A 26,755-nucleotide genomic window follows, 5' to 3' on the forward strand; every position below is an offset into this window, starting at 1 on the left:
GGTGGGGGTGGAATCCTGATTTAAATTACACCTCCAACTTTTCTAATGAGAAAAATATGTCCACGTACCACACCACTGTTCTCACTTCTCTCCGGAGAAACCACCTAACATGGGGAATAGCTGAATATAGAATAATAATTATTATTATTGTCATGTACAAGCATCCACACTAATTTTGTTCTCTGTATTTTACCCATCACAGTTAAGTTTTTAGTCACTGTTGCATTATTTTACCCATCACAGTTTTTAGTTACTGGTGCATTGGGCAGCTGAGGCGCCTGGGGAACAGTTCAGGGTATCAGTTTTACTCAAGGACACAGTCCAGTCGGGGCCTTGAAGCTAGATCTCCCACAGAGGCAGGCAATGATCTTAACCAATGGGCTACAGCTACTTATGAATAGGTCGGCAATGATGTGAGGTTGGGATTCTCGGTTGCCTTGTTAACTTCATCCATTTTCTGAGCTGCTTATTCTGACAAGGGCCGCGGGAGTATTAGAGCCTAACCCAGCTAACTTCGAACAGGAGATGGGAGTACACCCTGAACTGGTTGCCAGCCAATCGCAGAGTACATAGAAACAACAAATGATTCACATTCACAATCATACCTAAGGGAAATTAAGTGTCTCCAATTAATTGATGTTTTTGGGATGTGGAAGGAAAACTGAATGCCCAGAGAAAACTCACACAGGCACAGGGAGAATATTGCAAACTCCAGACAGGCGGGGCAGGCATTAGAGCCCCAGTCCTCAGAACTGTGAGGCAAAGGCTCTAACCAATCGTGCCACCATTAAAACTGTCCATTCTCAATCAATTAAAATTCTCCTGTTCAGGGTCGCAGGCCACTGGAGCTGATCCTCGCTGCCTTAGAGCAAAACGCAGACTACATCTCAAACTCGTCACCTGTAGGTCAGACAGAAACTTGGGACGATTTGTACTCACATGGACACCCTCATTGGGTGGGAACTGAACCCACACTGACTTTTGTCAACTCATTGTGGTTTATTGCCTTCAGAGATTAATACAACAATTTGAGGTAATTGTTACTTCAAAGGCGTATTTAAGTTATTTGTACATAAAATCTGGTTACAATGTAAACTCACCACCAGAGTGCCTAAATTTGTGATGTCAGTTCGTAGGCACCTTGTTGTTACCCAGCGTTTACATTTTGCCCAAGTGTGCATTTAAATGCCCAGCTTTTTGTCATTTTGCAAGAGGATTTTTGTCCAAATTCCTTACGTGGCCAAAGGTTACTCCACACACTCCAGAAGCCGCTTGCAAATGTATTTTTTGTTTTCAAATAAATACAGAAAGACTATTATTTTTAAAACAAAAATGGTAATTTCTTTTTGAAACCTGAGGCTAATTATTTATGGCACGTAGTGAGTCGCTGTGAAATGTTCCTCACATTCACTTGTTTGAACGTGACAATGCTTAATTATACTTAAGTGTCTGCTGCAATGCCATATTAGTTTACCTAAGCCATAAAACGGCCGTGTATTAAATACATAATTGCATATTAGACTCACGTAATACATTAAACACTAAAGATTCTTCAAGTGTCAATTATATTGACAGTGAAAGCAATATGAATGCTGGTAGTAGTACATAAGGTTAGCAACATGGTGCCCAAGGATAGCTGGCCAGATTTCATAGATGACTGCTGAGCCTCAACCACCCCAGACAAGCAACTTAACACCAATGCACAACTTAAGTCAAGCACATCTTTCCAATATCCTCTATTTTTAAATTGATGAATATGCATATTAATGATAGTTAATAGTAAGGGACCAACGAGACAAGACAAGGACATAGTTTTATTGGACATTTTACAATACGTTTGTTGAGAAACTGTGAATCCTGTTAAGATTTAAATGTGTCAGTCCTTAGTGTCAGCCAAGGCTTATGCTTTGCCAATGATACGTGAAAGAATCTATACCATTCATGTCTTATGCTGCAGATGAACTTTAAAAATAACATATTTACAATGCAGAAACAAGTGTAAAGGGATGACCACCTACACAACTGCCTCTATGAGACAAGACACTTGATCTTGTGGAATTTAGAGGTATGGAAGCACGTCCTCAGTGTCTGCTACGACGAGTGGGAGAAGTTGACCTGAAAAAGGATACACAGAAAGAGATTAACAACGCATTGATTTCAGACTAAAAAAACAAAAACAGTAACATGCAGTTCACAGCTAAACGTTATTACCCACCAGATATCAGAAAACAAATATGCACAGATAAGTGGTCAAAAACTCTACCCTGTATTCACTTTGACCTACAAAATGGTCCCGAAAGCGTTCTAGCTTCATGTATGCAAGGTACACTGTAGATGAGGCCTGAGCACTGCAACATTGGACCAAGTCACATCAGAGCTGAATCTATACAATTGCATCAGATAGGCAGTTTCCATAAACATTTGTCCAACAATGGATCACTTCCCAAGATTTAAACATGTTGATTCAGATGACATGAGACATTACAATTAGTTAGATATACAATGAAAACACTGAAGAGGAATAGTAGAGAAAAAAAATGAATACTACCTTGATCGCGATTTAGACTTGTGTTTGCGGCTTGCCTTCTTACCAGACTTGTGTGATTTTTCCGCTGACCGTGAGCGACTACGTTTGGATTTCTTAGATTTCTTTTCCTTACTAAGTTCCAGCGATGGGGACCTGCTTGAATCAGAGTTAGATAATCGCTTGCTAGCTTTTGTTGAGCCCTTTTTACTAGATTTGCTATCCTGCCTACAGTACTTGTCAGTCAGTGAGTCAGTATGAGAGTCCATCTCTTTCCATTTCTTTGATTTTCCATTTTCCTCATTAACTGAAGAATTTGTCTTTTCTTTAGTCCTTGGTTTATCCTTTCTTTCAGTCTCTCTTTCCTTATCTTTCTTTTTTTTGTCTTTCTCATGGCTACGGCTTCGATCTCGCTTCCTTTCTTCGTCTTTGCCGTACGATTTCTGCCTGTGTTTGCTGCTGTGACTATTGTCCCTGGTCTCCCTGCTTCTTTTCCTGTCCTTTTCCTTCTCCCTGTCTTTCTCCTTCTCTCTGCCCTTGTCTCTGCTGCGACTGCGGCTGTCTTGGGGCCTGCCCCTACCGTGGTCTCTGGATTTGGAGCTACTCCTGCGGTTCCTTCGTTCTCTGGAATCACTATGGTTTTTCTTGCGGTGTCCCGATCTTTGTTCTGTGCTGCTTCTTCTCCTGTCCCGGACCTTTTCACTATGACGTCTATGAGAGCTGTGGCTCCGACTACGCCTGCGGGCCTTATGGGAAGACGATCGACTACGTCTCCTTTTCCTTCGAGGGGAAGAGGATCGCGAGGAACTACGAGATGATGATGTAGAAGATGATGAGGATAACTGACTGCTGCTGCGGCTTGAGGAAGAGCGAGAGCTGCTGCTGTGACTGTTGGCTGGGGAATCGCTACCACTTCTCCCTGATCTTTCCTTCCCCCGGCCTAAACGCCATCCCTCACTACTCTCAATCTCACTACGGGACCTACGTCTCTCTGGTAAGGGTTCTGCCTCCCTGTCTTTTACTTCCTCTTTGTGATAATTTTCTGACTGGCTTTGATCATGTTCAACCCTTTCTCTGTTCAATCGTTCCTTCACCATATCCTCTGTAGCGACAAAAGAGAAAAAAATCAGATTAAGTACACAAGTGATTTTACAGATCCAGTGACTAAAAGTAATCTGAAATTAAGCATTCAGGGACAATAAATTCTCACCACGAGCAAGCAGAGCATCCTGTGCATGTTTTTCTTGGAGCTGTTGCATTTCGCGCTCCTTGCGATAGAAAGCATCCAGCTTCTCCCGGATACGATGGCGCAGCTCCTCCTCATCAGTGTCGGAGGACTCTGACCCTCGGGCGCTGCGGTCGTCCTCATCTGCACTCTCCTCTGAACCATAGTCCCCCAGCCCGCCTGCCACAACAGAACCCCATATATTAATATTGGAAACATAACATTGCATGTGTGAAATCACAAATCTTAAGCCAAAGTCTTATTTAGGGACAATTTGTATAGCTCTGTTTTACAACAGAACTAAGAACCTACACCAAATAGGTACTGCATGGCATGCTTCTATTATATGGGGCAAAACCAGAATAACCGGAGCTTTATGCGCACCGAAATATCTCGAGATGTTGAATATTTAGAAACTATATGATTGTCAGCAACCTTCTCCCAAACTACATAAATATTTATGTTCCTGCCCTCCCACCCACTGTAAAAAAAGGGATACTCACTGAGGCCAGTCAGAGAAGCCAGTGCACTTGACTGTGCCAGCTGTTTTGCCGGAGCTTTGTTTCACATCAACAACAGGAACAACATGTTAAAACACATATTGCCATTCTCTCAAAGGCAAGAGTCGCTAGAGAAGGGAGGGGGGTCACAGATAAAGCACTATTCACACAAGCTGCCATTGGTAACAGGAGAAAAAATAAAATTAAAAAAAATGGGAGAAAAGAGAAAGGGTTAACAAAGAAATGTCCATGAGACAATTCATATCAAAACAGTGAGAGGAGAACCACTCTGTACTAGTGCATCACATGGGTCCTATCTGTTGAACTGCTGGCCAGCAGGACCTTAAGTACCATGGACCACACCAGGTTTCAAAAGCTCACCTCTCACTGATGCATTAGCAGAGAATGGTTTTAAGTTCCACATGATTCCTTTTTGTTTTTTTCCTTGTTTTTTTTTTCTCCGGTACTTCTACGTAATCAGACATGATTATTGTGCACTCAGATTCACTTCAAACAGTTTTTGTGAAACACAATGATGCAGTCACTGGACAAGACAAGAGCAGACCTCGTGTTGCTTTGCGATGGACTTCTTTTGCCACATGCTGGATCTCTTCATTAGTGACCTCCAGAAGGATCTCTGTGAGGAGTGTTTTAGTGATGATCATCTAAACAAACAAACAACCAGTCACACTCAGTCTAACTATAATATTCTTCATGATCTGTAATGCATGGCAGACCAGGTGAAATTCCTTTTCCTCCTCAGTCATTTCAGGCTCACTGTCTTCTACTGGAGGCGATGGACTCTGTACAAATTCTTTTTTTACAGGAGGCTTTTCTTCATCATTGTCTTCATTTGTTTCATCATCACTGTCCTGATAAAGACAGCAGCACAAAGTTTCAACAGTTCAGAAGCTCCAATGTCCTTTCATCAAGATCCATAACACAAAATATTTTACAAGACCATATTACAAAAAAGGGAAAAAAAAAGTCTTACAAATTTACTCTTGCAGGGCACACGAGGCCCATCATCCCCATCATCTATCTCGTGCTCTGTGTCATCCTCTTTTGACATTTCTGCACGCTCCTTCTCCATTCGCTCTCGTTCCAGTTTCTTCTGATTTTCTCTGTCCCTCTTTTCTAGCCCCTCTCGGATCCAGGCAGGTAATGTACGTCTTTTAACCGCATCTGGAGGTGATGAGAGAAATGAGTGTCGCACTTTACTAATATAATACTACTTAACTAGGCTTGTTACCATGATTACGATATCAACTTGTCATTCGATAAATAAAATGGACAACGATAATTTTTCCGGACTCTGTAAAATGTCAAGACACCATGGTGGCGCAGCTGAAAAGCTTTGGCCTCACAGTTCTGAGGTCCCGTGTTGCATCCCGGACGCGCCTGTGTGGAGTTTGCATGTTCTCCCCTGTGCCTGTGTGGGTTTTCTCAGGGCACTCCGGTTTCCTCCCAAAAACATGCAACATTAATTGGACACTCTAAATTGCCCCAAGGTGCGATTGTGAGTGCAGCTGCTTGTCTCGTTGTGCGCTGCGATTGGCTGGCAACCAGTTCAGGGCGTACCCCGGCTACTGCCCGTTGACAGCTGGAATAGGCTCCAGCACTCCCCACGATCGTTGTGAGGATAAGCGGCTAAGAATGGATAGATGGATGGATAATGTCATTGTGTGGTGAGCCAGTGTGTGGATCACAAAGTGAGCCAACAGAGGTGGAGGCTAGTAGGGTCATTGAATGACAGCATATCAGTACACTATTGCCAGTGTTGGCTCCATCCAATACTCCACAGTGGCTAGGCCACGCCACAACCTTCATATGATTTTTACGGAGCCACTCCTTGATTTTCCTGGCAGTGTGATTCGGGTCATTGTCATGTTGAAAGAGCCAGCCATGACCCATCTTCAATGCTCTGACTGAGGGAAAGAGGTTGCTCCCCAAAATCTCACAACACATGGGCGCGGTCATCCTCTCCTTAATACAGTGCAGTTGTTCTGTCCCATGTGCAGAAAAACACCCCCAAGGGATGATGCTACCACCTCCATGCTTCACAGTAGGGATGGTGTTCTTGGGATGGAACTCATTCGTCTTCGTCCAAACACAGTGAGTGGAATTATGACCAAAAGGTTCCATTTTGGTCTCATCTGACCACAAAACCTTCTCCCTTGACTCCTCTGTATCATCCAAATGGTGATTGGCAAACTTAAGACGGGCCTTGACACGTGCTTGTTTAAGCAGGGGAACCTTCCGTGCCATGCGTGATTTCAAACCATGACGTCTTAGTGTATTACCAAGAGTAACCTTGGAAATGGTGGTCCCATCTATTTTCAGGTCATTGACCAAGTCTTGTCGTGTACTCCTGGCCTGAATCCCTTCTAAGGATTATTGAGACCCCACGAGGTGATATCTTGCATGGGGCTCCACTCCGATTGAGATTGACCGTCATGTTTAGCTTCTTCCATTTTCTAATGATTTCTCCAACTGTGGACCTTTTTTGACCAAGCTGCTTGCCCTTTCCAGCCGTGTGGAGTTGTACAATTGTGTCTCTGGTGTCTTTGGACAGCTCTTGGGTCTTGGCCATGTTACATGTTTGAGTCTTACTGATTGTATGGGGTGGACAGGTGTCTTTATGCAGCTAACAACCTAACAGGTCCATCTGATTCAGGATTATACATGTAGTGGAGGTGGACTTTTAAAGGCGGACTAACAGGTCTTTGAGGGTCATAATTCTAGCTGATAGGTGTTCAAATACTTATTTGCAGCTGTATCACACAAATAAATCGTGAAAAAAAATATACATTGAAATTTTTGGATTTTTCTTTTTAGATTATCTCTCTCACAGTCGACACGCACCTAAGATGAAAACTAACGATCCCTCCATGATTTCTAAGTGGGAGAACTTGCAATATAGCAGGGTGTTCAAATACTTATTTTCTTCACTGTAACTTCTTTTTAAGCATAATCTCGGTGTCAGATACAGGATTATTCAGACAGTAGTTGACTACAGCGAATGTCAATGTTTATTTTATTGACAGGTGAAGGGCTCATCTTTAGCAGACCAAACACATAGTAGTCTGGTATTAACTGAGACATTTTTTTCTCATTCTGATTGAAGCGCTTTGGTCGTTTAAATGTGACGTGATCCATTCCAATTAGGTGTATACAATACATGCACAAAATGTAATCAAAACCATGAGACATGCACACGTCGTTGGGAACATCACGTTATTATGTTATTTATCAAGATGGAGGTCCATTGTCTATTGAGCACAGTACTTGGGATGGTTTTTCAAATCTATTTTTTAAAAACGCCTCATGAAGAGTAGTTAAAAACATCTCCATCACATATACGCCGTGCGTAAACAATGACGTCACCACGCATTTGGATCAAGATAAACTATGTACAGACAGAGCTTTTCCAGGAACACTGAATGACAGTATAAATGATAAAATATTCCTTTGATTTGGCAAAAGGAATAGTTTTAGATTCGACCGGTTTATTCCCATTGCTGCATTTACATGTAGCATTTCATGCAGTGTGGGCTTCTACATGGTTCATCATCAAAACACATGTCTCTGTGCTCGTTTCAGACATAGGAGGATCCATAACAGAGTACATAAAAACAATGGAAATAAGAAAACGAAAATAATAATTTAGAAGCATTAGCAAAAACAGTTGTGATAATTTTGGGGATAATATATCAAAAATTTGCATGACAGGCCTTTCCTTAAATTATGATCACTTGGTTGCTGTTGGCACTGACACTATGTTGACATGTACTCATCAAGTAATATTCCATAAGTTGATGTAAAATGAGTATGAATAATGACAGATCATTCCAGCCTGAGTTCCCTCATTTAATAATTAGGAACACGAAATAATAAAATTCATGAAGAATTTAGAATCAAATTCATAAAAGCAAAGCTTAAAAAAAGTGGTTTTGCTTTTCATCTTTGACTTTGTCTCACAGATCAATTATGTGAGTAGGGGCTTACCAAGTGGTGCTGGGGCTTCCTGTTTAATAGGCAGCTGGATAGGGGATCTGGGCCGGTCCCTGAAGCCCGGTGGTCGGGTATCCCGTCTGTTCTGAGGGGGGCCCTGCCAGTACGGGGCATGGAAGCCAGACGGCGGAGGGGGAAAGGATGAAGCGGCTCCATGCTGTTAAGAGAAAGCACAAAAACAAAGTTATATTAAGTTATTGAAGACCTGAAATTATGAATGCCAATATGGGGTTGTCTTCTTTGAGAATGGTAAGAGCCAAACTGACTCATGACTGCACTGGTTATGTTGTGTGGCTCAAAAGCTATGAAACGAATACCAAACCATGCTGGATCCTCGACATGCCAATAGATTCCTTTCAACTGCCTCAAGGAGGCAATGACTGATACACCTAGATGACCTGGCAACGTTTCTATGGAAAACCCAAAAGCTTCAACAATTTTTACTGCATCATCTGCATACCTGATAATCAAACTGGTTTATGGCCATGGGGGCCATGGCGTAGCTGTCGGGCTGTGCCCCATACCCATGGCTGTTCTGGGGGAAGACGCTGTGGTGCGCTTCAGAGTTGAACTCTGCACTGTCCTGGCTGTTGCTATCTTCACTTGGGTTCACAACATCCATCTGGGCTGAGCCAGGAGGAATCCAGGTTTGTTCAGGAGGTGGTGGAGGAGGCGGTGGCGGTTGGCCATGCATTCCCCATTCTGTTCATGACAAAATACTTTATGAACACAAAAGCTAGGTGCGTAAAAAAAACTAGACTATGTGTCTTGGCTTTACACTGTAGTTTCATATGTACTAAAATATAACCATGACTTGAGTAAGTGATAAGACAAATTAATGATCAATTGTTAAGACATTATATTCCAAACCAGTGCCAAGTTGAACTAAAACAATGGAAAAATGGAAAGACATAACAGAAAGCTAAATACACACCTGACAACTACTGTAATGTTAGCAATGGGGAATAGTAAAAATAATACACTGTATGTGCTAAAAGAGAATACAGATTTCAATGATTCAGGGCAGATAACCTGGAAATGTCTCTTTAATCAAGTTCACTCTAAAAGAAAAATGATTCAGCTTTGAAGGGAAAAAAATATACCTTTTTGGCTCATGTTGAGATCTCAAGTACTGTTACAAACAGACAACATTTGAACATATTCCATATAAAATGGTGACGTGTGTTCTATGACTAAGAAAATCTCAGAGGCATCAGCAATGGTGGATAGGGGCTCCACAGTAGATTCAGCTTCCTGATTTTGGTGGTTAATGTCAACATGCTAGCAGCAGTTTAGCGATCATTAGAAAACACTGATTTTAGATTTAACTTGAGGGGATTTTGATAGCCTGGCAAACAATTTTTACACAACCCCTCCTTGGATAACACCAATTCAAAGAAAAACAAGGCTAAAATGAAAATTGTATTTTATCATGAATATATTAAAATTGATCTAATCATGTTTCTATGTGTACCTGGCTGCCACACTCTGCCAAAAGCAGAATCACCCTGGAAGGACCTATGGTTCCCCTGTGCAGGTGGTTCCAGACCTGGTATTTCTTGTCCGTTGGGCTGAATGTTAGGCTCGGATCCAGTTGACTCCTTATGAGCTATCCAAGCTTGCGCGAGGGCAGCCCAGTCCACTTGACCTATACAAATTTGACAAAATGTATAAACTTGTCGGCATTCGAAAATCTATTTTAGTGGAAGTGCCAAGTGCTTTGCTCACTGACCAGGATCTTGCTGGTGCTGGAAAGACTGCATCCACTGCTGCTGGCTCAGCGGCCACTGCGGCCAGGGCTGGCTTCCCTGATCCCACATTCCCCTGAGTTCTAATGTGAGAAGAAGAAAACTTTAATTATATTTCCACCACAATGATACCGCTGGCCAGAGCAAATATGACTGCAGTGTTCAATGCACAGTCGGACGAAACAAGCGTTAGCATCATGCTAAAGATAGCTACAATACATTGCTACCGATGTATCGCCACACTACATTCATTTGCTCGTTATGAAAATAGCTATTGTACGAAATAAAGTTCTGCAACGGAAAAACAATAAGGACAGACTAACCACACAAGTAGCCTGATACTGTACTCTGGATATTTGTTTGAAAGCCAAGAAAACCGAACCAAGCTAACAAGCGTTCGTTTTAGCCAAGCTAAGAATGACGGCTAACTAAGCCGCTGCTCTGGCGGCGAAAGAGGGAAACAGTTACTTTGCATTTAAATAATATCTTTAAAAACGCGACGATAGAAGCCCAAACCATGCTAATTTGTAGGGAGGGGAATATTGTACCTTTCCCGAACAATTCCAGGCGCTGGTGGTACAAAATGGCTGCCGAGGGAGCGAAAACTGCTCAGAGTAAATGTGAGTGACACGATTGCTTCCTGTCCACTACTGAATTTGACTAACCCGGGTCTACGTTACTGCAGTATAGGTTGAGGAAAGAAGATTCTTCTTTGTATGAAATAGATAAGCTAAAGCTACACTGAAAAATGTAGGCATGAGCGAATCTGATCTCATAATAAATTTTAATGTAGGGAGCTGTGCCGTGAATAACAACCAAAGAAAGACGCCAACCCCAATAAAGTTTTATTTTTCCATTTTATTTGTTAAAACTATATATATATATATATATATATATATCCACCCATCCATTTTCTTAGCCGCTTATCCTCACAAAGGTCGCGGGGAGTGCCGGAGCCTATCCCAGCTCTCAACGGTGGCAGGAGGCAGGGGACACCCTGAACTGGTTGCCAGCCAATCGCAGGGCACATAGAGACAGCCAACAGCCGCACTCACTAGCACAATTTGGGGCAATTTAGAGTGTCCAATTAATGTTGCATGTTTTTGGGATGTGGGAGGAAACCGGAGTGTCTGGAGAAACCCCACGCAGGCACAGGGAGAACATGCAAACTCCACACAGGCGGGGCCAGGATTGAACCTGGGTCCTCAGAACTATGAGGCCAATGCTTTACCAGATGAAATATCGTACCGGCTATTTATGATGTATTTTGTGTCAATATCTTTTCACCACCAACAACATAATAAAAATCTAAATAATAATAACATAATAATAACAACCCTTCCTGTTGGCATCACCTTCTTACATGGAGGGTTGAGCTAAATTATTTGGGGCTGAATGTTCCTGGCAGCGTCACCAATGGCAAACAGATCTGGGTTGCGGGACCAGACAAAGTATGACTAAAAGGTCAGCCTTTGAAAAGTTAAATAATTGAACCATGTTTTCTCTTGCCTGGATGTGATTCACCGGGTCCCCCATTTGGAGCAGACCCAGAGGTGGGGCTGTATGATGCACTCCTGCACCCATGGGGCCAAGCCATGCACAGCCTGAAAAGGCAATGTGGGCTCCCCTTCCTATGGGGTCACCACCTGTGGGAGCGGCCAAGACAATCTCGTCCTGTGTGGGCTGGGTGGCAACCGAAGTTTGGGACCATGGTGGGTAGTTCTTTAGCTACTGGCTCTTTGCACATGGAATGTCACCTCAAAACACAGCTTGGGCTCTGGTACCAGTCTTTTCAAGAGAGGTTGGACTCTCTTCCACTCTGGAGTTGCCCATGCTGAGAGGCGCTGAACAAGTGTGGGCATACTTAATGTCCCCCAGCTCGGTGCCTGTAAGGGTGGGGAGATAGGTCTTGAATGATGTTTGTCCCCATACACCATACAGGTGCTCAGAATGCGCACACTTTTTATAGTCCTTGGAAGGGGTGCTAGAGAGCAACCCCACTAGAAACTTCCTCGTTCTGCTCGGGGACTTCAACACTGGAATGACAAAGAGACTGGAAGGGTGGGATTTGGAAGAATTGCCCCCCTGTTCAGAACCTGAGTGCTGTTCTGTTATTGGACTTCTGTGGTCGTCATGGCTCATCTAAAATGAACACCATGTTCAGAAATAAGGGTGTCCACAGGTGTACTCACCATGGTTGTAGTCAACAAGGTCGTTAAGAAGCTCCTTGGTGTGTGAGCCATGGGGGTGGATGAGATCCGCTTGGAGTTCTTAAAGGCTCTGGATATTGTGGGGCTGTCCTGGTTGACACACCCCCACAACAGTGCGTGGACATTGGGGACAACACCTTTGGATTGACTGACTGGGATGGTGGTCCCTCTTTGTCAGATGGGGGTCTAATGAGTGTGTTTTAGCTATAGCGGAATCCCTATCATCAGCCTCCCTGGTAAGGTCTATTCAGGGGTTGTGGAGAAGAAGCTCCATCAGGAAGTTGAATCTCAGATTCACACGTTTTTGTCCTGGGCATAAAAAGACCAGCTCTACACCCTCAGCAAGGTTATCAAGGGTGGGAGTTCAGATAACCAGTCTCTGTTTTTCTGGACCTGGAAAAGCCGTTGAACCATATTCATCAAGTATTCCTGTGGAGGGTACTCCAGAACTGTGGGGTACAGGAGCCCCTGATAGGGGCAGTTCGGTCCCTGTACAGGTGGTATCAAAGTTTTGCCTGTATTGCCACCTGTAAATTGAATACATTTTCAGTGAGGTTTGGACTCATGGTGGTCTTTGTCACCATGGATAGAATTGTTGTTTTTGAGAAACACCAAACAGGCAAACTGGGATTTGAACCCCAGTCATCAGAACTGGGACGCTAACGTGCTGACCAGACAAGCCACCGTGCCACCTGGACGGATAATAATTATAATAAAACATAACAGGCGGTATGATGGTCAACTGGTTGGCATATCTACCTCACCGTTCTCCAGCCTTGCCAGTGCGGAGTTTGTGTTCTCCCCTTGTCTCCTTGGCCTTTCATCGGTGCTCTGGTTTCTTCCCACACTGCCAAAACTTGCATTGTAGGTTAATTGGAGACTTTAAATTGTCTGAAGGTGTGAATGTGAGTGCAAACTTTGTTTTATATTCAAATCAGAATCATCTTTATTTTTCCAAATATGTCAAAAGGAGTTTGTCTCCAGTAATTAGACGTTCTAGTTTCAGAGAATACTTTTGAGACATAGACATTACGAAAAACAGTCACTGACCGATAAAATGGTTGCCAGTAATCTGGTAGTGGCATTACATTTTTATCCAAACAATTGTACAAAAACAGTCCTCTAGCATTTCAAGCAGTTTAAATGACTAATAGAACAATAGTCCAGTCCAATGACGATTGTGAAAAGGGCACAGAGACTTCAAGAAATGTATGCAGTTCGGAGTGAATAGTAGTATGATTATCTGGGACAGTGTCAATTGTGCCTATGTGACAGACATTCCTTAGTCAATTGTGCAAATGGTGCAGGAGGAGCCAGTATTGGTCAACAACAGATAGAGTATGTAAATACTGCAGTGTGGTGATACTACTACAGTCAAATCTGCAAATAGGTGATTTTGCAAATAGGTAGGCAACACTGCTTGAATCAGTAAAATTTACCCGTGTGACATCTTACATTCTTCATATCTGTACAACATGTCAAAAAACTTTAGAAACTAGTATTTTTTTTTTAATTTACAAGAGGGATTAATTTATCAGTGTTATAGTAATTGCAGTTGTACCGTGCGGTGGAGTTGCATTGTATTAGGTAAACAGTTTCAAATATTTTTCCACTTTAAACATAAATCAAAAATGGTGGGGTTTCTTGCATGACTTGCCTTTATAATGTCATGCCACTATTTTAAAATCAGATTCAAGTCTAGACTTTACCTAGGGCACTCCAAAACCTTTCAAGACATTCAGAACTCTACTTGTAGCTGTGTTTTATAGAACCCAAGTGTCTTCCATCTTAAGGTCACAAAGTGATGGTTGAACATTCTCATGCAAGATTTTCTGTTAAAGAAGAATTCATTAGTCCATCAGTCACAGAACGTTTTCCAGGTCCTCAGGGATCAATGCAGGCCAAGACCATCCCACTAAGACCACCACCTTCGACTGTTGGTATGATGTTGTTTTTCTGAAATGCTTTCAGATGAAACAAGTCACAACTTCCAAAAAGCTCAACTTTTGTGTAGTCAGTTAAAATCCTGCAATATCCTCCTAAAAATCTTGGGAATCATTCAGATGTTATTTTGCAAAAGTAAGATGAGCCTTTATGCTGTTTTTCGTAGGCAATGTTTTTTGCGTTGGAACAATGCGAAGGATGCAATTTTTGCCGAGTGTCTACCTTATTGTTGCGTCATGAACATGGATTTGAACAGAGGTAAGGGAGGCCTGGTTAATTTAGAAGTTGTCCTGACTTCCCTTGTGGCCTCCTTCAAAAGTTATTGCTGTTCTTTTTGTAATCTTTGCAGGCCGGTCAGTCCTGGGAATGTTCACCACTGTTCCATGTTGCCTTCATGTGAAGATAATGGCTGCCCCTAAAAACTCACTGTACAGTAATCCTAAAGATTAAGAACTTCGTTGTCACCCTTTCCAGACTAAAAGATGTGAATTACTATTTTTTTTTTTGCGCTCATATTTTTTTGATTGTCCTTCTGTTGCAGGTTTTTTTTTTTTTTTTAGATCATTTGTGTGACTTGATTTTGTTGGGGCAAATTCTGTTTTAAGCGATATCGTGAACAGATCTGTAGGTAATCAGGCTTGGGTGTGATCAGTGAAAGTGAATCAAAATTGTGATAAGCCACAACAACTTCATGATTTAACAAGTGGGATCATTATTTTTTTTGACACAAGGACAGGTAATATTTATTTTACCTGATAAATCATTTAAAAGTAAAATTTTACATTTACTCTGGCTATATTTGTCTGTTTACATTTGTTTAACAATCTTAAAGTGGAAAAAATCAGCAATGCAATAGGTAGGCCACTAGTTTTTAATGGCCATGTATTTTAACATTTCACAACACAAATGTATTTTTCAGATATTTCATGCAACATTTAGTGTAAGTAGGATTGTGGTCTTGGCGCACGTATGTGCTGTCTGAAAAGAAACGCCCAAGGCAGCGTGTAGAGCTTTACATGAAGGGATGTCTTTGTCATTACTTTGGGTACACTAGACGAGGACGGATGCGATGACGGCGTGTGGTGAGAGCAGGAAAATTTTACCTGCACTGCTGGTCTATAGTGAGGAGCCCTACAGCACCAACCCATTTGTTTCTTACAACTGTCTCTTTCAGGGGGTGGGGTGCATTTTTGTTCACTTAGATTAACTCATGTCTAATGCATCAGAAGCATATCACTGAGCCAAAGGCCAAGCCAGCCATCCCTACATTTTAAAAATAGCCAAAAATATTTCAGAAAACGTTTGCTTTTTCATTGGTGGCGGCTTGACAACCTGTTCTCATGTTCCGCAGCATGACTTGTATGTCACAGCTTGTAGTAACAAGAGAATGCACATGGCAATGTTTGTGGACGTTGCCCTTTTCCCGATTCCACACCCACCTCCTCTTCACCAGCTCTAGACATGTTCTGGAGCAGGGCTGCTTTGCACCTGTCAGGCCGCATCAGCAGGCAAGATGGCACGAATGTGGCACCGCGGGACGCACATTGACAGTCAAAGCATTTCTCGGCACAATTTCAGAGCGGGAACAACAGGATGACAACAACTCCAGTAATAAGACAAAACATCACTGTTATCATGCTCTTAATTTTATTCAGGTTGTTGTGGCTAAAATGAAGACTGCCTGAAAAATATTTAGTACAGAAAATAATTTAGTTTGTGATAGTCATGGTTTCAATGCAGACCAAATGTTCACTATATTAAGATGAAACGTCTTGAAAACAAGCACTTGCCTGAAGGAAAAATCCTGCATGCCTTCAGCACCACATGCTTGCAGTTTTTTTTTTTATATATTGTATCTGTGTATTTTTGTATATTGTAGACAATTACAAACTGCAATTTACATGAATGTCACATATCCAGAGCATTTATTTTCACGCGTTCATTTTCAACAGCCATGTTTCATAACAATAAGCATAAGGACTTAATCTGTCAGATATACAGTAATAATGAAAAATAAATAAAACTCTATTTTAGTGTGAATGCCAGCCAAAACCTTTTTGGCAAATGTTTGAACAACAAAAACATACCTAATATAAAATAAAATTAAAAAAATTACATTAATTGATGCAACAATAACCAATATACTGTATTAATTACAGCATTAATAAACCCTTATGCGTATTACACAAATATGTTGGACTACTAAGGCTTGAAGCCTTGGACCATTTTATGACTATGATTTAGTAAAACGTTACCAATAGTCGCAATGTAGTCACTTCACTGTTTGTTGCTTGCCTCATCTTGCAGTCAATCTGAAATACTTGACAATTAATTAGACATAGTATTTTGTGTGTGTGACAAAATACTGATTACCTTAAACAAAAGCATATTTCAACAAATATTAATCGAGATCGCTAGGCTAAATTACACAATTTGTTATAACTTAATCTTTGGCAAGAATCAATACATTCTGATGTCATAAGGACAGAGGGATTACATGATCACTGTTCTATTGATTTGCAAGTTTTTCATTTTACGAGGTGTAGCCACTCAAACCAGGAGAGTATTTAAATGTGAACATTCAGTATTAATAATCATGAACCAATGGCTGAAGCTATATTTGATTCAGTCTGACAATGTTTATAAAATGAACCTGACAGCTGAGCACCAAATGCTTTTCTGAGCTCAAGATCACCTAGCGAAGGTGTTGCATGGAAGGTGAATATAGTACTATTACCTTTTAGGAGCTACATACATTTACTCACAATGTTTTTAATGTTGCTCTGGCAACAGTTTATTGTGTGGGTGGGTCGTATAGGTCACTTATAGCAACTTAACATAAAAATGTGTTGTAATGGTTGGTGTCATAAAGGAGTGAAGTTTTAGACAAATAAGTAAAAACCCATAGTTAATTCGAAAGTAACCCAATCTTTATACTGTATGTTAATCTACCACTAGATAATGCCAAGATTTACAAGGATCAATTGATAAAACAAAGATCCAAATTATATTATTGAAGAAAAACCCAGAGTAGAATCTTTTCCATTTTCCTAACCTTACAAAGGGATGAACACAAAATATTAGTTAGATTTGAACATGTCATTTATCAAAGCTATCAGATCATATGATTTCCTCATAGAAGAGCAGATATGCCTGAGCGAGGAGAACTCTGGACTCTGGTACCATTTGGACTATGGTATCGCTGATGTAGAACCACTGGCCCGGGGAACTGCTGGTCAAGTCCTTTACACCTGAAACACAAATACATAAACACATATTGTAATGATACAAAAAGAAGGAAAATTTGATGGAGGCAGTAGCTTGGGATACTGTCAAAATGTAACAGAACACTATTTGCAGTTGTATTTCAATGGAATTTTCCAAGTTTATTTGTACATGCATCAATCACATCAAGCCTTATGACAGGATTTTATTAAAACTCTCTACCAAAATGGCAATGAGAGTATGATTTTTTTTAAGTGGTACATTATTTGAAAACCCATGGGGCTTGGCCGGGCAGAGCCCGAAAGGGTAACATGGATCCCACTTCCCATGGGCTCACCACCTGTGAGAGGGGCCATAGGTGTTGGGTGCGATGTGAGCTGGGCGGTGTTCAAAAGCGGGGGCGTTGGCGATCCGATCGGCGAAAGAAACTAACTCTAGGGACATGGAATGTCACCTCTTTGACAGGGAAGGAGCCGGAGTTGGTGCGTGCGGTTGAGAAGTTCTGACTAGATATAGTCAGACACTCCTTTACACACCGCTTGGGCTCTGGCACCACTTTTCTTGAGAGGGGTTGGACTCTGTTCCACTCTGGAGTTGCCCAAGGTGAGAGATGCCGAGCAGGTCTGGGTATACTTGTTGCCCCTCGGCTTGGGGCCTGTATGTTGGGGTTTACCCCAGTGGATGTGAAGGTAGCCTCCCTCCGCCTTCAGCTATGGGGATGGGGGTCCTGACTATTGTTTGTGCTTTTGCTCCAAACACCAGTTCAGAGTACCCACCCTTTTTGGAGTCCTTAGATGGAGTGCTGGAGGGGGTTTGGGGCAGTGCACCGTCAACACTGTGTATAGTGGGGATGAGGCACTGCTGACCTCAACTCGGGATGTTGTGAGTCGGTGGGGAGAATACTTCAAAGACCTCAATTCCACCAACATGCCTTCCCATGTGGAAGTTGAGTCTGGGTACTGTGAGGCAGGCTCTTCTATCTCTGGGGTTGAGGTCACCGAGGTGGTCAAAAAGCTCCTTGGTGGCAGGGCTCCGGGGGTGGATGAGCTTCGCCCGGAGTTCCGAAAGGCTCTGGATGTTGTGGGGCTGTCCTGGTTGACACGCCTCTGCAACATCGCATGGACATCGGGGACAGTGCCTCTGGATTGGCAGACTGGGGTGGTGGTCCGCCTTTTTAAGAAGGGTCACCGGAAGGTGTGTTCCAACTTCAGGGGGATCACACTCCTCAGCCTCTCTGGTACGGTCTATTCAGGGCTTTTGGAGAGGAGGGTCCATCAGGAAGTCGAATCTCTGATTCAGGAGGAGCAATGTGGTTTTCGTTTTGTCCGTGGAACAGTGGACCAGTTCTACACCCTCGGCAGGATCCTTGAGGGTGTATGGGAGTTCGCCCAACCACTCAACATGTGCTTTGTGGACTGGGAGAAGGCGTTCGACCGTGTCCCTCGGGGAGTCCTGTGGGGTTCTTCAGGAGTATGAACCCCCTGATACAAGCTATTTGGTCCCAGTATGACCGTTGTCAGAGTTTGGTCCACATTGCGGGCAATAAGTCGGACTCGTTTCCGGTGAGAGTTGGACTCAGCCAAGGCTGCCCTTTGTCAATGATTTTGTTCATAACTTTTATGGACAGAATCTCTAGGCGCAGTCGAAGCTTAGCGTGTGTTCGGTTTGGTGGCCTCAGTATTGCATCTCTGCTCTTTGCAGATGATGTGGTTCTGTTGGCTTCATCAAGCTGTGATCTCCAACTCTCACTGGAATGGTTCACAGCTGCGTGTGAAGCGGCTAAAATGAGAATCAGCATCTCCAAATCTGAGAACTTGGTGGGTTCTAAATGACAGGTACAGTGAAGAAAATAACGATTTGAACATTCTGCTATATTGCAAGTTCTCCCACTTAGTAATTATGGAGGGGTTTGAAATTTTCATCGTAGATGCATGTCCACGGTGAGATAATCTAAAAAGAAAAATCCAGAAATCACAATGTATGATATTTTAACGATTTATGTGTGTGATACAGCTGCAAATAAATACTTCAACACCTGTCTATCAGCTGGAATTCTGACCCTCAAAGACCTGTTAGTCCGCTTTTAAAAGTCCACCTCCACTCCATGTATTATCCTGAAGCAGAATCATAAAGACACCTGTCCACACTATACAACCAATAAGACTCAAACTTGTAACATGGGCAAGACCAGAGAGCTGTCAAAGGACACCAGAGACAACTCCACACGGCTGGAAAGGGCGACGGAGAAATTGACAAGCAGCCTGGTGAAAAAAAGGTCCACTGTTGGAGCAAACATTAGAAAATGGAAGAAGCTAAACATGACGGTCAATCTCAATCGAAGTGGAGCCCCATGGATGGAAGAAAGTTTTGTAGTCAGGTGAGACCAAAATGAAACTTTTTAGTCAGAATTCTACTAACCGTGTTTGGAGGAAGACGAATGATGAGTTCCATTCCAAGAACACCACCCCTACTGCGAAGCATGGGGGTAGTTGAATCATGCTTTGGGGGTGTTTTTCTGCACATGGGACAGGACAACTGAACTGTATTATGGAGAGGATGACCGCGGCCATGTATTGTGAGATTTTGGGGAACAACCTTTTTCCCTCAGTCAGAGCATTGAAGATAGGTCGTGGCTGGGTCTTTCAACATGAGAATGACCCGAATCACACCAGGAAAATCAAGGAGTGGCTCCGTAAAAAGCATATGAAGGTTCTGGCGTGGCCTAGCTAGTCTCCAGATCTAAACCCAACAGAAAATCTTTGGAGGGAGCTGAAACTCCGTGTTTGTCAGCGACAGCCCGGAAACCTGTCTGACCAAGAGAAGATCTGTGTGGAGGTGTGGGCCAAAATCCCTCCTGCAGTGTGTGCAAACCTAGTGAACAACTACAGGAAACGTTTGACCTTTGTTATTGCAAACAAAGGCTACTGTACCAAATACTAACATTGGTTTTCTCAGGTGTTCAAATACTTATTTGGAGCTGTATCACACAAATAAATTGTTACAATATCAAACTATGATTTCTCGGTTTCTCTTTTTAGATTATCTCTCTCACATTGGACATGCACCTACTTTGAAAATTTAAGACCCCTCCATGATTTCTAATGGGAGAACTTGCAATATATCAGGTTTTCCAAATACTCATTTTCTTCACGATAAATCCCATTTTATTTAGATATTTATTTTCTGTCAAAACTTAAACATGACAGGAAGCATTATCCAACTTTGTCAGACATTCCAAATAAAATTGTACTGTACATCAAGGACAGTGGTTGGCCTGGGAAGAAGTGGAGGCAAGGAAGATCACCTGGAAAGAGCTTTGGGAGATGGAGGCATTCAGGGCAAGCTTTACAATCAGAGCTGTGTATGACGTCTTTCCTTCTCACACGAACCTAAACCAATGGTATGCCACAGATCCCAAATGCCTGTTATGCCCAAGTCCTGCAACAATGGAGCACATCCTGGTTGGTTGGAAGACCAGCCTTACGCAAGGCTGTTACACCTGGCGACACAACCAAGTGCTGATATGTGTCGCTGCTGTTTTGGAGAACCAGCGAATGAGGGTGGATGCCCTCCCACCCTTGTCACCCAACTGGAACAAAGGCTCTTCGTTGAGGAGGGGGAGAGTCAAGCTGGCCACACCAACAAGCCTTCAGACAACTGACACCTGGGCAGTGGACGAGACTGAAAGCTGCTGGCAGACCTGGACAAGAAGCGCTGCTTTCCATCTGAGATTGCATTATCACCCTACAACCAGATCGAGTGCTTTGGTCTGCCTCTCTCAAGCTCGTTTACATCGAGCTCACAGCGCCCTGGGAGAGGGCAGTCGAAAAGGCGTATGAGCGGAAGCGGCTGAGGTATGCAGGACTTGCGGCCGAAGTGCAACAGCAAGGCTGGAGAGCAGAGATACGCCCGGTGGAAGTTGGCTACAGAGGGTTTATAGCCTCCTCAACATCCAGGCTCCTCAGAGAGTTGGGAGTCCAAGGGAAGGCCCATCAGCAGGCAGTCAGAAATCTCTCCAAGGCGGTGGAAAAGGCCAGCCAGTGGCTGTGGATAAAGAGGAAAGACCCCAATTGACCCATCCGTAGAAATTGCGTGATCCGCGTCGCTGACCAATCAGAGGGCAGAGATCTGCATAAATCACGCCCCTTTTTGGACCCGCAGTTTTCTCAGACAACGCTGCATGGTCCAGTATAGCTTCTGTTGGCATTTTATCGCGTATTTGGGTTCTGTAACAATAGATATGGTTAAGAGGTGTAGTCACGGACTTTATAATAGTGACGACAGGTATCCTGAAAGGCTAGTTGGTGGAGTTCAATTCGTACCCTTTCCAAAACCGAAGACCCAGTACGAAAAATGTCTTCGATGGATCAAACTTTGTGGAAGACCGCATCATCAACTGAATCCATCAACCGGAACAGATATGTTTGCACGAAGGTAAGCCCTATATTTGATTTTCAATACATGTCTCATATAAATGAATTAGCAGTTCTTCGCTTGCATAACATAGCCAAGTGTGAATGATTGACACACTTGATCTGTGTTGAGCGATATTTTGCGATGATCTGACTGCACAAACGTGTCCCTTTGTTCGCGGCTAATTAGCTAAGCTAAACCGGACTACCAGTCCTAAAAGCCTTCGACGTGCACCGAGACACCAAGACTGAAGGAAGGATGTTTGAGGACACTAAAGTAGTGATTGTCTTACTCGGTCGGGACTTCCGGAGGTTCGGCACTAATTCAAGAATAATTATTGAGGAGAGCGCGTGACATTACACAAAGAAAACGAGAGAAACAACTCGTAAATCAAGCCTCGCCTTCTTCTTTTCCTTCATACGGCGGTTCACAAACGGCAATACAGATACATATACAGATTCTGCACACAAGTGTGATATGTAACACGAAAATAGGAAACTGTCAATGACGAATTTGTCTTTGGGTTATAATATATTATATTATGTGGCTTCTCGGTCTTCCTCTGACTCTGGAAAGATCTCGAGCTAATATCAATGGTTTCTCCGTCGATATGCATGTAAATACCAATGAAATACCCCTCGCTGAAATACTTGAAGCCCTGCTGTCTGCTTTTCAACAATATTTCACTGTTAGCTAAGAATGCGAGTGAGAAATCAGCCGGTAAATCGGACAGTTTTGCTCCATTCTTTTCTTGCTGTGCCGCCCTTTTTGCAAATTGTTTGTCTGAGGTAGGCGCACGTGGCGTGACGTCACTTCAGGAGGCGTGGTTAAGTGCCCTGTACGGAGGGGTCAATTGGGCCTTCAGGAGAATTGATGGGACCTTTGGGGTGATACTGGGACGCTGGGATTCACTGCTGAACCCTCTCGAGAGTGTCGTGGGCCTCTCAGCGAAACACTTGATGGCGGAAGGAAGACCACTTGATAACCCGTAGGGTGCCATCACTTATTTGAACATCCCACAGACTCTCATCGGAGCCGAAATATGCATGAATATTGGGAAATTAACATCTACTCCTTCATAATAGAAACCAACACTTATTGGAATGCCTTACTTTTAACTGTGCTTACTGGTAGCATGACATTTATAAAACAATTTGTTTTTAGGGGGGAGGGAGTCGGGAGGAATTGGCAAAATGATGTAATAGAAAAATACAACCCAACCATATACAAATACAAACAGTGCCAAGAAAAAAAAGTATTGGCCCCCTAGAAATTCTCATATTTTTGCAGTCTCATGCTTATCATCAAATAAGTGTAAATATCTAAAAAATAAACAAATTGAACTAAACTATAAAAGAAGGTTATTTCATTTATGATCGAAAAAAAACCTATTCAAAAATACGCACCAGAAAACAGAAAAGTCATTATTCTTATTCATCCTCCTCTTGTTCACTGAAACCACTGAAATCACAGTCTTAAACATCGTTGTTAAAGAGCCTCAGAATGTGTCCATCACACACCATTTCACAATCGCTGGCGCTCCCAATGTCATTTTAAGCTCGAGACACAGTTACCGCTAAAGTTCTGCTGTTGTCATGTAGCAGTCCAGCCTTTCAAAATCTATCGGTGATGGTTGATTCACTCATGCTGCTCCAAGCATTTACAGTGCCTTGTGAAAGTATTCAGGCCCCTTGAACTTTTAAACCTCTGGCCACATGTCAGGCTTCATACATAAACATATAAAATTAAATTTTTTTGTCAAGAATCAAGAACAAGTGGAACATCGTGAAGTGGAAATAAATTTATTGCATATTTGAAACTTTTTTAACAGGTAAAAAACTGAAAAGTGGGGCATGTAATATTATTCGGCCCCTTTACTTTCAGTGCAGCAAACTCACTCCAGAAGTTCAGTGAGGATCTATGAATGATCCAATGTTGACTAATGATGATAAATAGAATCCACCTGTGTGTAATCAAGTCTCCGTATAAATGCACCTGGTCTGTGATAGTCTCAGGGTTCTGTTTAAAGTGCAGAGAGCATCATGAAGACCAAGAACACACCACGCAGGTTCGAGATACTGTTGTGGAGAAGATTAAAGACTGATTTGGATACAAAAAGATTTTCCAAGCTTTAAACATCTCAAGGAGCACTGTGCAAGCAAATCATATTGAAATGGAAGGAGTATCAGACCACTGCAAATCTACCAAGACCCGCCCGTCCCTCTAAACTTTTAGCTCAAACAAGGAGAAGACTGATCAGAGAAGCAACCAAGAGGCCCATGATCACTCTAAATGAACTGCAGAGAGCTACAGCTGAGGTGGGAGAGTCTGTCCATAGGACAACAATCAGTCATACACTGCACAAATCTGGCCTTTATGGAAGAGTGGCGAGAAAAAAGCCATTTCTCAAAGATATCTATAAAAATTCTTGTTTAAACTTTTCCACAAGCCACCTGGGAGACATACCAAACATGTGGAAGAAGCTGCTCTGGTCATATGAAACCAAAATAGAACTTTTGGCCACAATCCAAAACAATATTTTTGGTGTAAAAGCAACACAGCTCATCAACATGAACACACCATCCCCACTGTCCACATGGTGTTGGCAGCCTCATGGTTTGGGCCTGGTTTTCTTCAGCAGGGACAGGGAAGATGGTTCAAATTGATTGGAAAATGAATAGATCCAAATACAGGACTATTCTGGAAGAAAACCTGTTGGAGTCTGCAAAAGACCTGAGACTGGATGGAGATTTTTTTTTCCAGCAGGACAATGATCCAAAACATAAAGACAAATCTACCATGGAATGGTTCACAAATAAACGTATCCAGGTGTTAGAATGGCCAAGTCAAGGTCCAGACCTGAATCCAATCAAGAATCTGTGGGCAAACCTGAAGACTGCTGTTCAGAAACGCTCTCCATCCAACCTCACTGAGCTCGAGCTGTTTTGCTATGAAGAATGGGCAAGAATTTCAGTCTCTCGATGTGCAAAACTGATAGAGACATACCCCAAGTGACTTGCAGCTGTAATTGCAGCAAAAGGTGGCACGACAGAGTATGAATGCAAGGGGGCCAAATAATACTGCACTCCCCACTTTTCAGGTTTTTATTTGTTAAAAAAGATTAAAATATCCAATAAATTTCGTTCCACTTAACGGTTGTTTCCCACTTGTTGTTTCTTGACAAAAAAAAACAATTTATATCTTCCAGTTTGAAGCCTGAAATATGGTGAAAAGTTGAAAAGAATTGAGTGACGAGTGGGAAGATTACCAGCTGCTGGCTGATGCTCTCATCCCTCAGAAAAGCCAAGATGAAAGACCAATTAACCCAGAGTCTTTTTGGCCCCACATATTTAAATTAAAAAGTGCATTTGGGCAAGATTGCTTTCCGTTGATGAAAGATTTACAAAGTTCTGCTCTGCCTTCCTCACTTTAATGCCGACAGTGGGAGAGTTTTCAGCCATGTGAGGAAAATACATAGAGTATATGAAGACAATGGGAACTGATACTCTGACATCTTCGTTGCAAATTAAACTAAATTGTGACAGTTTCTGTTCCAGAGTAAAACCATCTTTAGAACAGATGAAGTATGCAAAATCCTGCACTGTTACTTACAATACGCAACACTATATTTACTGCAAGTGGGAAAAGAACGAAGAAAAACTGAAAGAATTGTTTGTTATTTGGTAAATAAAATACCTTGTTTACACAAATTATCTTTGTTTTTATTCTACATAGTCTGTCTTGTTGTGAGTAAATATGTACCGCGTTGTGTTTGTGAGGTTTATTATCGGTTAATAAGGGGAATTGCAATCATTAATAAGGGGAGCAATTGGCCGAGGTTGACGGGTACGAGAAAACCCACACAGGCAAAGGGAGCAAGTCTAGATTCAAATCTGCGTCCTCAGAACTGTGAGGCGAACATGTTAACTTGTTTTACCGTTGTGTGTGTGTGTGTGCGTGCGCGCACCACTGAGGCCTGACCTGAAAAGTTCCTGTGATGTTCCGTTTTCTTCTGGGGTGTGCGGACTTTTACATATGCAGTGTAGTGACCACCACGCATTGATCCACTGTGCTCTACTATCCCATACAAGCTGTAAAGGACACGGTCATCATGGGCCAGGTTCTGCTAATGTTGATGAAATACAATTAGCAAAATACAAGGAAAAAAAATCCAATAAAAGAAAAACAGCCCTCAACAGTACAGTGTTCCCTTGTTACAACGCACTTCACTTTCTGCAGCCTCGCCGTTACAAGTCAAAACTAGCAGGCATTCGAACAGTTTTTTACCCTCTGGCAATTAAGTCATTAAATTCTTAATCAGCAAATTTACCATTTTTTTCCTTGTGCTATTGTTAGGATACCTCACATCCTGCTGGTCCAATAAATAACTATTAGTAATTTCTTTTTGTATTTTTGTAGACTATTGTACAATTCGTCACTTTAACCTGCTCCCTTTGCACAACTGTCATTGCACTGGTCTATTACGGGAACCGCAAACGGGTAAAGGGACTGTACAAGCTTTATACAATGTGGAACGTTGACACACTTATCTCGTACCTGTTCTAAACGAAGATTTTAAACCTTGCACACCTTTTTGTAAGGAATTGTTCCTATAAATAGAAATGTCTCTTGTTCTTTGTTCTTGCTGGTTTATTGTTCTTTGTTCTGTATGTTGTTCCAGGAAACCACCATCTGCTGGAGAAGACACACTTGGCCAAATAAAGCTGATTCTGCCATGAATTTTTTTTTGTGTTTGTGTGTAATTTTATACAGTGTAGTAGGCTATTTTTTCAGTGTATGAACGTACATTGTGCATTGTGTTCTGTATCCTGAGTCGCCAAGGTAACCCCACATTGTATGCTGCATCCTAATTGGCTAAGTCAACTAAGTTACATACCGGACCGCTGTGCGGGGAGGCCTGCTGGTCCCTGTGGCGTTTAGGTGTACCTAAT

General features: G+C 42.4%; 2 protein-coding genes across 5 annotated transcripts in view; both read right to left on the reverse strand.

Moving 5' to 3' along the window:
- Nucleotides 1-1,801: 1,801 nt before the first annotated feature.
- Nucleotides 1,802-10,712, reverse strand: pnisr (PNN-interacting serine/arginine-rich protein). Of its 4 annotated transcripts, none has more exons than XM_061820636.1 (12): nt 10,560-10,712; nt 9,996-10,094; nt 9,813-9,911; nt 8,724-8,965; nt 8,258-8,420; nt 5,244-5,434; nt 4,987-5,121; nt 4,815-4,914; nt 4,253-4,306; nt 3,735-3,929; nt 2,549-3,626; nt 1,802-2,115 (listed from the first exon to the last, which is right to left on the reverse strand). In XM_061820636.1, exons 2-12 carry the CDS (start codon nt 10,081-10,083, stop codon nt 2,082-2,084), a joined length of 2,379 nt encoding a protein of 792 aa, XP_061676620.1. In that variant the 5' UTR covers nt 10,084-10,094; nt 10,560-10,712; the 3' UTR covers nt 1,802-2,081. The 4 variants fall into 4 exon arrangements, with proteins under 4 accessions (XP_061676620.1, XP_061676618.1, XP_061676619.1 ...); XM_061820634.1 differs by having other exon boundaries at nt 9,738-9,911; XM_061820635.1 differs by lacking the exon at nt 10,560-10,712 and adding an exon at nt 10,335-10,487 and having other exon boundaries at nt 9,738-9,911.
- A 5,355-nt stretch (nt 10,713-16,067) lies between these two features.
- Nucleotides 16,068-26,755, reverse strand: part of usp45 (ubiquitin specific peptidase 45) — a 68,434-nt gene continuing 57,746 nt past the window's right edge. Inside the window, 2 exon segments of the mRNA XM_061820638.1 lie at nt 16,068-17,416; nt 25,785-25,926. Coding sequence (XP_061676622.1) covers nt 17,286-17,416; nt 25,785-25,926 — 273 coding nt within the window. The 3' untranslated portion in view covers nt 16,068-17,285.

This window comes from Syngnathoides biaculeatus, chromosome 5, assembly GCF_019802595.1.
Source record: "Syngnathoides biaculeatus isolate LvHL_M chromosome 5, ASM1980259v1, whole genome shotgun sequence".
NCBI lineage: Eukaryota > Metazoa > Chordata > Actinopteri > Syngnathiformes > Syngnathidae > Syngnathoides > Syngnathoides biaculeatus.